Source organism: Mytilus californianus, unplaced genomic scaffold (genome assembly GCF_021869535.1).
Source record: "Mytilus californianus isolate M0D057914Y unplaced genomic scaffold, xbMytCali1.0.p SCAF_2, whole genome shotgun sequence".
Classification (NCBI taxonomy): Eukaryota; Metazoa; Mollusca; class Bivalvia; order Mytilida; family Mytilidae; genus Mytilus; species Mytilus californianus.
The window spans coordinates 79,927,563-79,947,103 of NW_026262668.1; the positions used below are offsets into that span (position 1 = coordinate 79,927,563).

Genomic DNA, 19,541 nt, shown 5'->3' on the forward strand with positions numbered 1-19,541 from the left:
CAAGCGACCAAACGGTTGTCTTGGAAAAAGAGAAGACAAACCCACAGTTTCTCGGAATGAAGAGAGAAGGTACTGATCTGAACGAAATTAATGCCAGAATAAATCGACCTACAAAGATAAGCGAGATTAGAAACCATCAGACAAAAACAAAATTAGCAGATATCAGTATTTGACATTCTTTTGAAAAGAGGTGCTGAAATGAAAATATGTTGGATCATATTCATACTGAATTTGCCTGATCAATTGTGTGTATGATATTTCAATAATATTAATGAAGTCAAGACTAGAAAATTAAACATGATAAAACAACTCTGATTTTGAAAAATAACCAGTTCACTGGATAACAATTTTAGAGGATCAACCAATGTAGAGAAAAGTACCGTTCCATTTGAGGAAATGATATCCAGAAAATAACCCGACTGGAAAAGTGTGTACTGTGAGAAGTGCAACATTGTCTTCTCGTCTTTAATCAATGGCATCTCTAGTTTGTGGATAATATATCGTGTTCATGTATCCAGATTCTTGTATGTGCTTGATTTTAGCAATTCATTGAAAGAACTATTTCCTTTACTTTAGATTATCAAACATACATTTATAGTTATTGTAGCAGATATTTTTTTGACATATTGACATAACTGTGGTTTTTTCATATTGTATTTAAATTATTTTTATACATATTTAAAATATCGTCTCCTTCATACTTTTTTCTTATTTTTTTTTTGTTGCGCTAGATTTGTCAGTTGAATGAAAAAAATAGATATGTTCAAATTCAACATGGCTAGGGACTTTTTTTGATTGCACATACTTGTTAAGTTTTTCAAAACTATTATCCATAATTGTTAAAATTAGTTGACATATTCCCAATTTGTGAGAAAAAAAGTTTTAAGTTTATTTATCATTTCTGGAATATTATACATTTAATATTTCATTTTTTCAAATGCCATAGTAGATGGGAAATGATTTTGTTGTTTAGGATTTACATTTTTTAAAACTTTCTATATTTCTCTGAGTTCTTTGTTTTCTTCTTTCTTTTTTGGGAAATATTTAATTTTTCTATAAAATTGGCTTGCATTTGTTTCTCCAAAATCTGAAATTTATCCAGCCCCCTCTCTTTTGTGAAATATATTCGTGGTCTTTAATTTCACCTGTAAGCCATTCGGGATGATGTGATTATTTTATTCTTTAAGTTTTAAGATGTGCTCATTTTATTCGGTCAACACTTTTACACCTTAATCAAATTACAAAATAGGTAGCATGCAATTCTTAAATAAGTAATGCTGCTTCAAATCTTCCAAGAATTCCAAGATGGCTGTCAAAGTGGAGCACAATTTAACATAAACATACAAAAAGATTTTTCTCAAAAAAATATCTCGCACATTTAAATCAGATCATGCACAAATGATACTAGAGTGGTGAACTAAATACTAAATCTGCACTGTAATACATAAAAGCCCTGCAAATTCTACTTCTTTGAAAATATCCGTTCTTCCTGTCCTAAAGGGGAACACATATAGGATATTATACTTCTTGGACGTGTTACGAGATAGCACATACATGCTAGACATAATGGCTAAAGTATTAACAACTGAGGAAGTATCAATATTCTAGTATTCTGTAATGATACACACATATTCTACATTGTACTATGTTTTCCTTGAATAAGATTATAATTCCTATAAACCTGTGCAAACCTGACAAACCTTTAGTATTGCATGTCAAGAGTTTCGGCCATTTCATATTAGCTGAGAAATAAGGCAGCACATTGCAAATCGTTAAAACGGTTTGAGATTCACTGAAAATAAATCTTTTTTTGTATAAAATATATTGACGTACGTGCACATTTGGAAGTTATATGCAAATATGTGCCTTTTAGCTACATTTGAACATAAGTATGTCTAATTTGTGTACGAATACATGTAATAGTTGTAACCAAAAACCAGATTACTATCGACGAATGAAGTACATATAAGAAAGTCGAAAATAACCGAAAATCGACCTCAGGAATCATTTTAAAACTTTGACACGTCCGGTTTTTTTTAAATTTAAAGTAAACAGCATTTGGAATTTCTTGATTATATGATAACGTCGAGCTGAATCAATTCGGACAAATATTTCATTTTTTTCATGAAAATAACAAGAATGTTCCTAGAAATGACTAGAATAATATTAGTGATTCAAAGCATGGATATCATTTTAAGAGTAGTCAGTTTTGATACCGTCCACAAATTCATAACATTCAATACTGCACTTATTCAGCAATTACCATTTATTGACCAGCGCAGAGATGTCCTTTCGAAACAACTTTCCAAGATAGATGCTGATGTTGTCTGTTTGCAAGAGGTATTGTATTTTAAACATGTTTTATGTGGATGATTAGTATTGTCAGAGACATATAATTGTTTCATATGTCTCTGGTATTGTATAATAATTGTGTCTGTGTAATGTGTACAATATATATAGTACTGCAACTGTCCTCGAAAAAGACGCTTAATTAACGAGGTTAATGTACCGATTCCGAAATAACACACAGCTAGAAATTGTTTAAAATGATAGATTAATATCTCTTTTTTTATTTTCGTCTGGTCATAAAAATTTCTTTGGTCACATTTTTTAATTTGGCATGTTTACGGGCTACCCTTAATGTTTTGTTCAATTTCATGCTCTCTTCGTAAACATTTTCGATGCACATTTCATCAAGGGTCCTCGGAATGCTGAAACCATATAATAAATACCATTCTCGAACATAATTATTAAACTTATAGTCGGCAGTATTTTAGTGGGAAATTTACGCATTTTTCTTTGAGAACAAGAAAAGATATAATTCGAAAGCAGTATCTTTATATTTGAGTGACAAAAATGCGACCTTATGCAAATGAATATCAATATATCTGTTAACTTATTTCTTGTTAAAAAATATATCTATCCAAAGGCTGCAACTGTTTGAAAATTGAGTTGATATAAGAACTCAACAAAACAGACCAAAATTCATCTTTTTATTTCGTAATAGAATGTTCCGAAATCAATCAAAGTCCTATACATGTCAGTACGTATACGTGCACTTGCATAAACTCGATTTCTATCTGACGTAGCTCAATAGGGATATTGCACGTCAATTTAAATGGATAAAATCCAAATAGTTGTGTTAAAAAACAAGAAACTAAAAATTTCTCTCGTGCCTCTTTTTTTCAATACGGATTCAAAAGACACATCCTTTTGGATGCAGAATGGATACACGGTCTTAGTGCCAACATTTTGGTTTTTAGAAAGGTAGAAAAATAATTGAAATATATTGAGAAACTAGTGTATTACAAATTAGAAAATAATTTGGTTATATATGTTGTTCAGAAAAAATGATACGCAAAGTAATAGCTAATCGATGTGAAAAGGTCAAGGTTACATCTACATTTACTATACTCTATACATGTCATAAATGGAAAAACAATCAGAAGGTTCAAAATTAGCGCCATTTTTTGACATCCTTTGCAACTTATAATTGTGATTGTTTTTGTAGCATATTACTGAAATGTCCATCTGTTTGTCTCATGTTTGAATTTATGGTATATTCAAGCAGGAACATATATATTGATATACTGTTCCCATATTCAAGGTTTGACCTTTGACCTCAATTTCACAAAAATGTGACCATACTAGGTTTTTACGACCAAAGTTTTCTTATTGAACGCAGGTAAATACAGGTAATAATACTTATTTATTTATTAATTTATTCAATTATTTACAAGACTTAGTACAATTACTCGTTCCGTTAGTCTAAGTCCCCTGCTCACCAACGATGAGGTGGAAGTGGGATTTCGAGCAGGATAAGTCCGTTATATTATGCACAAGCACTAAATCCTAGAAATATATACAGATAAAAATGTTGAAATGTTAAAACATAACTAATCTAAAAAGTAAAAGTACTGATAGTACATGAATTTGCATGTCGGTACGTGCCGAAAATTTGAAGCCAATTGCTTTGAGAAATGAAAGTCCGTTAACTTCTCCATCCTGGTATTTTCTGAATTGCTCCATCAAATAATCTGTTATTTACTAATTTAATCAAAGTACTGAAGTACTGAACATCGGATGACCACAAGTTCTTGAGGATGGTCAAAAGCACTTGTCTCAAAAAAAAACAACATATCTCTTTACCTGAAACTGAGGTTAATGTACAGAGATATATTTTTTTCTGAGACAAGTTCGTGCGTGGATGATGAATAAATGACAGGAAATTCAACTTCACCGTAATAACTATTATATTGTAGTGATACAACTCAGTATACATGGTGGACACTTTTCTGTAAAAATTCGATTTTTCTAAGATTGGATACGAGTAGGCATTCATATTTTCCCGCAAAAACAATTACAGAGTTACCGGTCCTCGCAAAAAGTTCTCTGAGATATTCTTCCGCATGCTTTAACACAATTTTTCGGTACGTCTGCATCGATATTATCAATGATTTTTTACTTATATATATATATCTAACTACAAAACATTTTCATATTATTAATTTATGTTGTAAACAAAAATATTTTTATCAGTATTCATTGAAGAGATGTATTTATATCAAACGATAAGGAATGTTATTTTGCATTCGTTTATGTGCGCATATTTATCATGTTTATAGATCGGTTACAAACCCAAAACTAATTTACATAATGGAAATCTAGGCGATAGCAATACATCTGAATGACCCCAAGGTCATCGCGATGTAAAAACGATCACTATTCGTTGATCACTATTCACTCTGAAATATTCGCAATGAAGTTACATGTATGCCTTAAGCTATAACGGAAGTTATCATAATCACTCAATACTTTGTTTTATAATTCAATATGAATCATATACAATTTGAATTAACAAATATTTTCAAAATTAATAATGTATAGTCATATTTATTATGAAAATTAACAAATTATAGTCATTTTATTTTCATATTATTTTTATTTGTATCACCGTTATTTTTACCTGAGTTTACCTGTAAAATAAATGCGCGCAAATGTAATGTGCGCAATTTGCCAAACGTAAAAAAAATTAATCCCCAAAAGCGCGCAAACTTAATGCGCCCCATCAATTACTTTGTCAAACCTTCATATAGTTTTATAAAACTTTGGAAGAAGCCTTTTAATGATTAAGAGATAATGTCTGAAGCAAACTTTTGAAAATATTTTCTTTTCATTTTTACATCAGATGTGACCTTGAGAGGTCATACCGGTGTTATGTTGCTGCAGAAATTTCCTTGCGCTTTTGACTGATAACCGAACGTATTTCGTATAAATACGCGGATATTATCGAGTGCAAAATAGCATTCCTTATCGCTTGTTATAAATTCATTTCTTCAATGAATACTCATGAAATTATTTGTTAAGAACATAGATAAATGACATGAAAATGTTTTGTCGTGAGAAATATATATATCAGTAACAAATCATGAATACCGAAAATTTGTGTTAACGTATACGGAAGAATATCTCGAGAGATGATCTGCTATATATATAACTGTTATCTGGGAACAGTTAAATCAATACGTATATGTTCCTGCTGTTATACAGATATTAATACAATATATAACAACAAGTTGCTTTCTTTAAAGAAAGAAATGCAATCGTGAACCTAAATGCATGTTTGGAATGAAAGATCAGATAATCTCAGCAGATAATTGTTTTATAAAGATGCATGATTTCACCTCATTTCTTTTTTATATAAGATGTAGATAAACTGACATGGATTCTTAAACTGATGTTCTATGTTGGGCATAATTTTCTTGTTAAAGAAATAATTTCTCTCTCTCCCATCCCTCAGTCGCTTCCGAGAGATAACATTACAACATGATAAATAAGAAGCAACCACTGTATGTTAATTCCTTTCTGATGTGCTATTTTTGGAACAGAGGTAGCTTCCTGGCTGAAGTCGAAATGTAACTGTGAAAACAGTAGTTTAATGAAATGAATCATGATTATTAGTTTTTGTAGCCAGTTTGAAAATAGTTCAGACCTTATTTTTTTTTACTTCATATAAAAATAAGAAGATGTGGTATGATTGCCAATGAGACAACTCTCCACAAGAGACCAAATGACACAGAAATTAACAACTATAGGTCACGGTACGGCTTTCAAAAATGAGCAAAGCCCATACCGCATAGTCAGCTATAAAAAGGTCCCGAAATGACAAATGTAAAACAATTCAAACGAGAAAACTAACGGTCTAATTTATGTATAAGTTTTAAATGAATAGAGAGTCGTCACCTCAATTAACTCCAAAGAATATCACTCAATGTCTGTAAATCGTTTCATATCTATAGAATTATTTTAAGGACTCAAACGCATATTCATTTATGAGCTGTTTCGATATGACATAGAATTTCTGCATTTAACACAACTATAAGGTGCCATTAAATTTCGTCATAATTTCCAGGGTTGACTAGTATTTTAAAATAAGATTAAGTATCATGAAAAAAGGAAGATGTGGTATGATGTTTATTACTGCACATATTGCGATTAATCTTTGTGATTGTGCATTTTATGTTATAATGAACATATTTAAACTATAAATAAAAAATCGCGAATATTCCCTTTAACAGCTATTGTCACCTTACGGCCTTTCACAATGAACAAAACCAATACCGCATTTTAAGCTACAAAATGCCCCGAAATGATAAATGTAAAACAATTCATACGAGAAAACTAACTGCCTGATTTCAATGCGTTGTCTTTTATTTTAATTATTGCCTTTTTTCCCTTATTTATATTTTGATACAAATGTAGAGCCTTAATTAATATAAATAGAAATTCATTATATTATCTCTGACTGTATCTATCATCACTCAGTCCCTATAAAAGACAATCTTTATTTTATCTCTGACCCTGTATTAGTATTTCACTCCTGCTATTGCATAATTTATGCATAATCAACTTTTCTATTATCCGTCATCTCAGACATCAAGTCCTAAAATTTAATTATTCTTTCAGAATCATCATCATACCGCTAAAAATATTTAATTAGTTAAATGTTTATTAAAAATGAAATATTTCGTTGTAGCATCTCATATCTGCATTTTACACATCTCAACGATTCTTTAAGGTTCACTTTGTTTTTCTTTAATATATTGTCTTTTTATTTCAATTTGTATTATGATAACGATAAAAGATATGTTGTTCCAATATTTTACCAATTAAATAATATGATTATAATAATTCAATTTTTTTTTATTTTTAATTAAAAATTTTTAAAAACTCTTTAATGACTTCATAAACGGACTTAACTCTTTTTTTAATTTCGCAAAAATGGCTCAGTTTTGAAATCTTAAAAAAACGCCTAACCATTGACAGTAATTTTTTCGCTTAAAAATCTAATGCCCAATATTTATATAAATTACACAGCTTGTATTTCCGAAAACTTAACATATGCGACTATAATTCAATTAACTACTGATGTAAAATATCAATCAGTCTCGATTAACACTTATCTCTATCTCTTATCTCAACTGTAAGACGCTTATACATAGTCATTTGGTCCATTAATTACCTATTACGCAGCTGGCCACTGAAAAGAACAGATGTATTCCGAAAAGACAATAGGCATATCCGGTATTTCAAAAGGTACAGCATCAATTAATATATATGCCTGAGGGTTCACGCAACAAACCAGATTATACTGATAACAAATGATTATATCTCTACAATATAATAATTATTACGGTGACCCACATAGGAACTTGTCTCAGAAAAAAATATATCTATGTACCTTAACCTAACTTTCAGGTATAGGGATATGATTATTTTTCTGAGACCATGTCCCAGAACTTGCGGCCATCCGATGTTCAGTTCTTCAGTACTTTGATTAGTATATTTTTGATAGATGGACCTCGTTTTTTACAGTTAACAATTACAGACAGTCTGAGATTAAATTGTTTTTACATGATAAATTTGTAAACCTTCATGGATTGTTATGAAACTTGAACAGAAGCTAATCTTCAAGACCAAGAAATAGCATCTAAAGAAAAAGTTTGAAGTTGTTTTTAAATTTTGTATTTTACTGACAAATGGACTCACTTTTAAGTCAACATTACATCAGAGACATTACACGTTTACACTGACAGCAGCAATCGTAGGCGAGACACAGGGTTCCGCGGAACCCCATATAATTTTTTTAACGGTATGAAAAGCTGAAAAATATCGTTTTTAAGAATAATAAACCCTTGTACTTCTTTTTATATAAAATAGGTTTTGCTTGGGAGTGACGTAGAAAAGATTGTGAATGAATTAAAGACTGTATACCCACACTCTTATAGTAAACTACACGGGCAGGATGGACAGATTGATAAATATACTATTGTACAACCACCATGCTATGGACTGCCGAGTTATGTTAGAATAGTATGCATTGTTATAAGATGCAATATAAGAGGTCAATTAGAGGATATAGTTAACTGTGCAGACCAGAAATGCAATGTCTTTCCAACTTTAAGCCAGGAATGTATATCTTGCCTAGGTCATGCATTTCCAAGTTTCGGGAGAATATTTAGAGGGTGTTTCCGGTTTTCTACAACTTTTTTCAATCCTCAAGGTCTTATTTTGCTGAGTAAGAAACCAATGCGAAACACAATACATCAACCTTTCCTACCAAATAAAAAACAAATATTTTCGAGATCGCTGATTTCTGCCGATGTGAGTATCATTAACATATCTAATACATTAATTTTGAAACAAATTATCGATATACTGTAGACAAAAGTGCGCTGTACTTACTTTAACTCGAATGAGGTCTCCGGGTGCAGAGTGGCGAAAACATAAACCCGGTAGATTAATAATTCGAACATAAGGTAAGATAACTTGATTGAATAGATGAAACAGGTAAATTTACTTTTTACGTGTACTCTATGGTTTTGAAGAAGTTGTAGGAGAGTTATAGTATGTTAAAAAATATATAAAAATCATGTTCATACAGAGTTTCACGATTGGTTAAAATTATGCAGAACATACACAACGCTATAAAAATGGGTTCTTATGTACAAGTGATATATTTTTAAATGAACAAAATGTAATACTTTTGTATTTCATACTCGTTACCTTTTAAATCAGAAAAATACCATCATTTTAATGAATGCCCACTATACTTTTTATTCAAAGCATTTATGCTTTGTTTGCGCCTTTTTTATGGAAGGATACCATGCATGTTTTTTTGTCTTGCCCTATGCATCTTAATGTATAAACATTTATAATTAACAACCTTCGTTTCATTTTCATAATTTTTATGTTTAACTTCTCTAACCAATTCACAATACATTTCATCAAAAGACAATATTGAAAGGAACAAATACACCTGGCTATCTTCGATGACATTACCTGTATTTTTCATTGATTCATACGTACGCAGGTTATTCTGGCATGATTTGATCTATCTGAACAATTCCCAGTTCGACAGTTAGACCAGTGATGAGAGGGCTATCCATTTGGTTGCTTATCGGAAGCATAAAGAGACAGCCACGTTAGGTTGGAATTGAGTGTGGTTGGAATTGAGTGTTTCCTGCACGTTAACAACCCTTGCATCAACTCTTATAGGAGGTTTGGAATGTTCATTGCAATTAAGGCCAAATTGGTGTCCCTATTCAACAGTCCTCTTTTTCGACTGGTCCAAATTTTCCAGTTTCCATTGATCCTATCCGGGTCGAACCACTTTGTATTTATTGCCCGTTTTCATTTTCTTAAAAGAAGCTTTTCACATCAATCGAATATGATACGATGTTAAAACTATGTTCAGTAATCATTTTTTTTAAATCGACACAATACTAGTAATCACAAAATTTAGGAAGAACCATCACATACTGGTATATCCAACGCATCCACTGGCGTATTATCCAAAAAAAATGCTTTCATGTATTTATATAGGCTCAAATTTAAAAATAATATCCCAAATTTGTAACCGTGTATATAGGGTTTTAGATCGTCACCAAGTCATGTTACCTCACATATGAGTTGCGGTTCCAGAATTATTAAGAAGGGAACACGAAAGTACCTACAGGATAATTATGCCTATGATTGATGGTTTTCATTGCCACTTTAAGCGCTCTTGGCTATTTTGTGGCGGTCAGTTTTTATTGGCGGAGGAGAAAGCGAATCGAAACAAAAAGAGATGAAAAGAAACAAAACGAAACGAAACGAAATAAAATATATTCGCTCTTTTATTTCACTTTAAAAGAGTTGAATGTACCTAAGTGTTCCATGTCAACGTCAATAAACACAATTTGATTGAAGATGAAAACTCGGAAAATCGGCAAGTTACAACATAAAACTGAATCTGTCGTGAGTGACAATGTGTTTCCTAAAATTGGAAATAAATGAAAACTGTTTTTCAAGGATCATTTATGAACAATCATGAATTCTTGCAATATTGGCCCTAGTTTCCAGAGATTAAAATGTGTAAAATTTGCCCCACACGGTCTGACAGATGGACGGACAGACGGACGAACGGTCGGTTAGTGATGACTCAGATGGCCCTTTTTGCCAGATAAGCTAATAAAATTCGGAATGGTTGTATGGAACACTAAGACGACAGCATAATATAAAACTACAGCCAGTTGACCATATCATACAAATTGATGCACACAAATTAGGCTCGTTTGTTTGATGAAATCATGATGGAAAATGTTTAAGATTTGGCATTTGAAACAAATTAGATGCTTCTGCAAATTTTGGAAAAATCAATTCACATTTGACAAAGTTTTTGACTTCCTAAAAACCAAGCGCTGCAGTGTACATTTGTTGTAATCATGAACACGTGCTCTAATATCAAGTCTAATTATCTGTCAAAATAAAGAAAACTGATTTGTTTTCTCATTTATGGTCATGAATACTACCTTTTCAATATAAAATAAAAATTCTACATCCTGTCGATACTTATATTATAGCATTACACAAGTCGTGCTATTTCAGACTCTTCGTGACGTTGTTCCGTTGGATGTGCACTGATTGATATCTTATTCTGGGAAGCATGATTTATTCATTAGTTGTAATTGGCTTTGAACTAGTTTTCAGGAACGGCAAATATTTTAAGATCAGTACTTGTGTGTCTTCGACTTTTTTTCTTGTTTTTTTTTGTGCTTCATGCCATCTGATGAGTCAAGCCCCTTCCAACTGCTTTGATTTAATACTTTTTGTTGGAAAAAACATTAACATATGAGATGTATACCAAATGCAAAACAACAACGACGGAATTAACAGTCATAAATAGAAAAAATTAGGAGATGTTGTATGATTACCAATGAGACAACTATCCATCAGATACCAAATGACGTGGACGTATAAGCAACTATATGTCATGGTACGGCCTTCAACAATGACAAGCGGTCATAAAGTTTATTTTTGTCGCATTCTAGACAGATAGAACACAGGCACTTGTCTCTGAATTTTTTTTTCTATAAACCTTAATATAACACAAGGTACTTAACTCGCATTTTTGAAAAATGTCACCCGGTCGCGAACTTCCGTTATATTTCGATTTCTCGGTTGTCAACCCCACTAAAACTTGTTATGCCGTAAATCTAAATTGATTTATCTACACAATGGTGTATAACACGCCTACCTTTGTTGTCGGAATTATTTGTAACAGGCCTCCCTAAGTATGTCAACCTTAATTATTTCGTCTACCCACAGCCGATTGGAAATATAAGACTCGCAGTAAATGGTTAATTATAATTGTCCATTTGGTATCTTTCCCCTCTCATATATATATCTCGGCGTTATATTAAGTTATATACGAATTTTTTTCAGAGACAAGTGCCTGTGAAAATGTTGCCGGGTTGCAAGTAAATTTCCGACAGCGGTGTAAACTATTTGTATAAAGCTTTATATTTCAGAAGGTGGAAGACATGGATGCTTCATACCTCGTATGTAGATACCTAATGTTACGAAGTTTCCGTCCGTCCATGGTCCTTGACATGATTTTCATGGTTCAGCGACTGCTTCAAAAATTTTATAGTTTTTTCACTTATCATGAGTAATAGTATAACTTTTTTTTGATGCAATATCTACATGTTCCCCTGACAGGGTTCACCTGACCTCGACCTGATTTCATGGATCAGTGATCAAAGTTAAAGTTACGTGATTAGGTCCGTATCTCAGATACTATAAGCAGTAGGTGAACTATATGTGTTGTATGGAATGATTGTAATGGGTACATGTCATTCTGTCATGTATCATCTGACCTTGATCCATTTTCATAGTGCATTGGTCACATTAAGTTTTTATGTGTTGGTCAAATACTATAAGCAATAGGTTAACTATAATTGGTGTATGGAATGATTGTAAGGTGTTCGTGTCTATCTGCCAGGTATCATTTGTCCTTGACCTCATCTTCATGGTTCATTGGTCAATGTTAAGTTTCTTTAGTTTGGACCTCTTCTCAGATACTGTAAGTAATAGGTCAACTATATCTGGTGTAAGACTGTAGGGTTTACATGTCTGTCTGGAAGAGTTCATCTGACCTTTACCTCATTTTCATGGTTCATTGGTCAATATTTAGTTTTCCTGGTTAAGATTGTTTTTTTGTATATTATAAGCAATAGGTCAACTTTATTTGGTGCATGGAATGATTGTAAGGTGTACAGATACAAATACAAATAATTTTATTGACTAATCACAGTGCCCTTATTAGGGCAGAATAATTACTGTCTAACAGTTTAATTAACTACAAGACAAAACATACAATACTTAACATGATTTGAATGATTGAGTAGATTAAAACATTGAACATATATACATTTATTAAAGAAAAGAACTGCATACAATATATGTTGTGTACAAGTTGTAATTTCGTACAAATTATAATTCAGTGTACAGGGTTTTTGTACAAGTTATCAGTATTTTGACACACACCTTCTTTCACCAGGTGATACAAGTTTATCTTCAATAATTATCCAGTTCGATGTTTTACTCACAAGTTTATATACTTCAACCTAACATTAGGCACTGTCCTCTATGTCATAAAACTACAAATAAGGACACCTGATTGGTTTAGATTATATTTTTATTGTTTTACTAATACCAAATTATATGTCCACAAAATACATTTTAGTGTTTTTGTATAAACTTTGTGCCAGTACTATGTGCAAGACTGTAGCATGTAGTTGTGGAAATAAAACAGTGATAAGCTTAACCAAAGACTCTGTGCTTATTTTATCTAATTATTAAAGATATTCACAAAATACTGATAACTTGTACAAAAATACTGTACAAATTATAATTTGTACAACATTACAATTTGTACACAACATATACACAACTGGTGAATAAAAAACCAGCAAAATGGATTCCACTTGGAACACAAAAATTTCATACAATAAAAAAAAAATAATAATAAAGGGGAACAGCTCTTAAGTCAATTATTCATTATTGCATTTCTTTGTTTGGACAGTTGTTTTAAAAGTTTATGAATTATATAAATGATGTCTACATCTTCATTGCTTAAAAGCCAAATTAATTTGTTTTCATCAGAAAGTTTACTAAAATTCTTCTTATTATTTTTTAATTGATCAAAATATGGTTTGCGTACTGTTTGCCTGTAGTACTACTGCCGGGGCATTGAATTTAAAAAATGGATTTCATCTTCAAAAGAATTTTTACATATGTTACATTTTCTTTCACTAATATTCAAGTTACAACATCTTCCCTTCTCAATGTTTAGGTTATGTGAGCTCACTCTAAATTTAGTTAATAACCTTCTTTCATTTTCATTACCACAACTTAAATATTTTTCTAATTTGAAAATGTTTTTAAATTTACGATATGTTCTTAACTTGTTCCCAACTTTGGAATGTCTAGTATTATCATTAAAAAGTCTTTTTAACCAAATTTGGTTAAATCTGAGACTACTATAACACAGTGTTATAGTAGTCTCAGGTTAAATACAGTTTTTAGAGAACTTTTTACTTTTATAATAATATAATTAGATGAACTAGGCATATGGAATAAATAATCAAGTTTTAGATCAGACAAAAGTGTTCTTATATTACTTAGCCAGGATTCTTTATTTTCTGAATCCATTGTAATAGACTCTTGAAAAAGCTTGATATAATATACCATTTTTATCTGAAATATTTTTTTTAGATAACACCAACGTTTAACCATATTAAGAAAAACATACATAATGATTGGATAACTTCCTAGTTCACCTGTACTGGCCCAGTTGGATGATTTATTTTTAACACCAAGTGCAAATTTACAGAATTTAGTATGTACTATTTCAACTGAGACGGTGTCAATTTCTTTTAAAATAAAGTTTTCAGGGTCAGTTTTAATATTTTGGAGGACGTGTACCCCCAAATTTCTGATCCATAGAAAAGTATTGGCCTCACTGTGTGAATAAATAAATCATGAAATAGTAGTAATATTTGGTTTTTCGCTGTCTTCAGCTTAAATAATGCTTTCATGCCCTTTTTACTTAAATCCTCTTTGGCATGTGAAAATGTACCTGATGCACTAAATGTTAGCCCTTTTTGAACACATTCTATAAGGCTGTTACAATAAGTATTTTTTATATTTTTTAATCTACCTGCTTTGTTAAACACAATTATTTTAGTTTTATCATAATTAATAACCATATTCCAGTCTTTGGTAAAGCTGGATAATTTGGTAACACAATTTTGTAACCTGCCTCGCTGGATGATGATAATACTAAATCATCAGCAAACATTAGGCAATTAATGTACATGTGTCTGGCTCTCATGTATCATCTGACCGTGACCTCATTTTCCTGGTTCATTGGTCAATGTTAAGTTTTCACAGTTTGGTTTGTTTCTTTGATACTATAAGCAAAAGGTCAACTATACATACTGTATATTTGGTGTATGGAATGATTTGAAGGTGTACATGTATGTCTGCCAGGGTTTGACCTTGACCTTATTGTCATCAACCATTGATAATGTTAAGCTTATGGGATACTTGCAGTAAAACCTTTATTTTTTCAAACTTTCAACATTAAACCAATCATGGTCAGTACAGCAGGCGAGACATTTCAGCATGTGCACTCTTGTTTCTTTTCGTTTCGTTTTGTATTTTAGTTGTTTCCGTTTCTATTTTGTTTCGCACTCTGTAGACACTCAAGTTGAATGCCCGGATAGAACTACCGACCTTCGGCAGGAAAACTGGAAATCATAGTCAATTAAGATCAGAATCTAACGCCTCTGCCACGATGCCTATACGAATCAGAAAAAAATCGAACATGAGGTGAGGGGCACCTTGCACACCTAGTCCCACTTCACCGAAATAATTAATTTCTAGTGGGCCATATGATCATCGCTAATGCATAACATTAATTCAATTTGTTAAGGTTTACTTAACTATATTTTCATGAAATTCTTTCTTAATATACGAATCTTAGTTATTGTGGTTGTAAAACGTGAGGGCATTCCGATGTATTGCTATCGCCTAGATTTCCATTACGTAACTTTCGTTTTAGGTTTGTAACCGATCTATAAACATGAGAAATACGCGGATATTAACGAGTGTGCAAAATAACATTCCTTATCGTTTGTTATAAATACATCTCTTCAATGAATACTGATAACAATATTTTTGTTTAGAACATAAATTAATAAATAAATATGAAAATGTTTTGTCGTAAGTAAAAAATCATTGATATGGTAAAGCATGCGGAAGAATATCCCAGGAACATTTTGCGACAATCCCGGCAAGGACCGGTAACTCTGCATGGAAGATTGTTTTTGCGGGAAAATATGAATGCCTACTCATATCCAATCTTTTAGAAAAATCGAAATTTTACAGAAGAGTGTCCACCATGCACTTGCACTGCACTCTTATTAGAATAGTAGAATAGACTGATATACAAATGGATAAAAATTTTATATACATGTAACTGTTATATTAATATAATATATAACAACAAACCAGTGTATACTGATTTGTATCACTACTATATAATAGTTATTACGGTGAGGTTGAATTTCCTGTCATTTATTCATCATCCACGCACGAACTTGTCTCAGAAAAAAAAATATCTCTGAACATTAACCTCAGTTTCAGGTATAGAGATGTGATTTTTTTCTGTGACAAGTGCTTTTGACAATCCACAAGAACTTGCGGTCATCCGATATTCAGTACTTCAGTACTTTGATTAAATTATTGCAATGAAGAATATTTATCAAAGGAGTTACTATCAACGTCAACCGTGTTTTACAATTTTGTTGTTCACTATAGTGTTTCTGCAACTGGTCATTGTTATTTTGTTATATTACCATGCTGTATAAGATAGTCTAGTTGGTCTTTTTTTCAATGAAATGACTTAACTTACTTATTTACTGAAAAATCTGTTCTGAATAATGTCAACATTTCCATTTAAGATTGATTCCATTGGCTCAGTTATATGTACACATCTGACACATGATCAATCTACACCTTATTTTGAACGTAAGTTGTTATTTTAATTTAAATAAATCTTCCAAATTTGTAGGTTATTAACACAAGAAAACATTATTATTATGGAAGAAAGACATAGATAATTTTATTGGTAGTTCCTTTGACTTAAGGGGAAAAAGTCTTGAAACTGGTAATTAATATCAATGTGTTTTATTGTGGTTTTTTTTAATTCTTTTTTGGCTCTGATTCTGAATGAGGCTTATGGTGATACATGTATTATTTTATATATAATGTCTTATTGTAATGTCTTATTGTTGACTCAATTATTCATTGTATCTGCTGTATATGCTCTTAGTGGGCCATGTAATTTGGAAAAATGTTCTATTCTATTCTATTCTATTCTATTCTTCTATTCTATACGATTTTATTTGACAGAAATAGAAACTTAAAGATTCGATATATCACATGTTTTAGAATACGTTAGGAGGTTCAAATGTGTTGACACTAGAATACAACAAAAAGAATAAATAAATGTATTTGATAAATTAAATCAATTCTTTCTTCATTTCAAATGTGTAAGAAAAAACATAAACTGAATTCACATAAAATTACCTTTATTTCAGCGATAACCAAAGGTACATTTTCTAGTTGGGCTGAAGAAAACGCATCTGAAGTACAATATATCATAGACTTTAACAAAAGTAAAGCAAGATTCATAGTTATGGGGGACCTGAACAATGGACCAGCTATTCCTAATAAAAACATAGCAGCCCACTTTGAAGGTACATCTGATCACTATATATAGTGAATTAAACAAATGTCTTTTATTAGCTTTGTGTGTTAAGGTGAAAATAATATCATATACAAGTATAGATTATTGTAAAGTTATACAATAGAATCATTTTAAATGGTACCGGAGTTATAAACACCAGACTATTAAAAAAGTTTTCACCAAGAGGAGAGTATCACTAGGAGCAAGCTTTTATGATAATTTTTTTTTCGTAAACACAGTCATTTAAGTCCAATAACTCCTAATTCAACTGACAATTTCGACTTTGCAGACTTATTTGTAGATCTCGTCGTAGTCAGCATTTTATCTTTTGACAATTTGTCTTTATCTATACTATTATAGTTTTCGCCAAAAATGCAAAATAATGGAAAAAATCCTCATATAAAAGACAATAACTCCTATAAAGACTCGACTGGTAATTCTGACTTATTTGTAGATCTTGTTTTATTGATCATTTTTGCTTTTTATAGTTTCTCTTTATCCGTTATAGGTTTCGAGATAATAGGCAAAAAAAATTCTAAAAATCTTCATTTAAGGGCAAAATCTCCTTTAATGAGTTGTCTTACATATCCGTCGATATAGACCCCCTTCTTACTTCATAATTTCGATGTAAATAATCAAATTGGACCACTGTGCAAAAGATACGGAAATCTGACGAAGCTCCACTTGTTACCATAATCCTACCTAAATAGAGACGAAAATCGTCAAAGTATGTTTACGTGATACATGAGTTAGTATACTTGCTAATAAATTGTATGTTCTTTTTCTGGCTCGATAATACTATGGGTATCATATATTCCTGTCTTCTGACAAAGTATATTTTAAAATTCAGGAAAACATTTAAATTCTTCGATATAAATGGTCTTATAATAGAAATTTATATAATTCTGAAATCTGGAATCAAAGACAAAGTTTATATATATTTTTGGTGTTTTAATTTTAATATTTGATAAGTTAAACTTTTTTCAGTAAATATTCTGTAATATTTTAACTTGATTTCACTTATTTAATGTGTTCTTGCTCTTTTCCATACGATATTACGATAACAGTAGTTTATTAATTTTGACGCTCTATTAATGTATATTATTATAGAGGGTCAAAATTAAAAAAAAAACTACTGTTAATGTAATATCGTATGGAAAAGAGCATGACACATCAAATAAGTTAAAATAAGTCGAATATAACAGAATATCTGCTAAAAACAATAATTTAAGCACAAAAACAAAAATTTAGAAAAAGGGGGTCCTTCCACAAGCGTCTGTGATTAAAGATAGATGAGTTATGCATAAGAGGGCATGAGTGAGGCAGAACAAATGTAAGCATGGTTTAAGTCTAAAAGCATTTCATGCTGATTTTGGTATCACAATTTTATGTTGGTAATTTTTCGCGATTCTTTTTTACAGGATCGTACAACAAATTAATAGGATCTGGTATGCAATCGCCATATGTGGAGATAACAGGAAAACCATCGTTTGCTGGTACCAGTGCTATCATTGATCATGTCATGCACAAAGGATATACAGCAATTAATTCAAGGGTGTGTACAGGTTCGGGGACATCAATGTTCAATGAATAATCAAAAGGAAGGAGTTCGCGCAAAACTTTTATTTTATCACACAGAGATAACTTTTGTGGAAGTACGATTTCAACTGGCAGAATTTAATAATAGTGGCCGGGTCATTTGTGTTTGGTTGCTAAAAGGCTAATTCATGTATGCGGGTCTCCTTTAATTGTGATTTATTTTCTGACGTAATCTATAGTTCAGCGGCTCTTTTCACAAAAAATCTTAAGAGTAAAATTACTCGTAAGTCATACACATTTCAGTATAACTTACGATAAGTTTTAATCGTAAGATTTTTTTGTGAAAAGAGTCGCTGCAGGTAGCTTGATTTAAGGGGGTGTTTTGCCTTTCTAAATTCTAGCTTTTAACGATGACGTGTATGACGTATGGAAGTCCTTTTAAATTCTTAATTATATTCTATGTCAGGACATTTTTATTGGCTCTGATTAATCAATATCTTTTTTTTTCATAGGAAAATATTTTTTTCAAAATTTATAGGGTGATGATTCGCACACCACTAAGTGATCCCGATTCCATGGTGTTTGTTGATAAAATCGAAACAAAGCACCTTATTTATATATTTGATTTCTTGTCGTTGTAGAGAATATTTGATGATGACAAACTCGTGAATGGAGGCCCATTGTCGGATCATTATGGTGTTGAAGTATGGTTGAAATGAAATACGACACTACGTAAACAGCTGATATAATAAAAATATCCACCAACAATGACACACATAACTTTTTTTTCAAAATCTGTTGTTATAAACATCGCATGCACTAGTAGTAGATTTTTTCATTTATTTTCTTGAAAAAAGACTTA

At 31.3% G+C, this 19,541-nt stretch overlaps 2 protein-coding genes across 2 annotated transcripts in view; both read left to right on the forward strand.

Moving 5' to 3' along the window:
* LOC127728339 (calcium channel flower-like) overlaps nt 1-19,541 on the forward strand; it is a 172,782-nt gene that overhangs the window by 28,885 nt on the left and 124,356 nt on the right. The window lies entirely within an intron of this gene.
* Nucleotides 1,878-19,493, forward strand: LOC127727688 (uncharacterized). The gene is made up of 7 exons (XM_052234802.1): nt 1,878-2,365; nt 7,876-7,925; nt 8,221-8,664; nt 16,353-16,419; nt 16,992-17,150; nt 18,562-18,695; nt 19,321-19,493. Exons 1-7 carry the CDS (start codon nt 2,125-2,127, stop codon nt 19,396-19,398), a joined length of 1,173 nt encoding a protein of 390 aa, XP_052090762.1. The 5' UTR covers nt 1,878-2,124; the 3' UTR covers nt 19,399-19,493.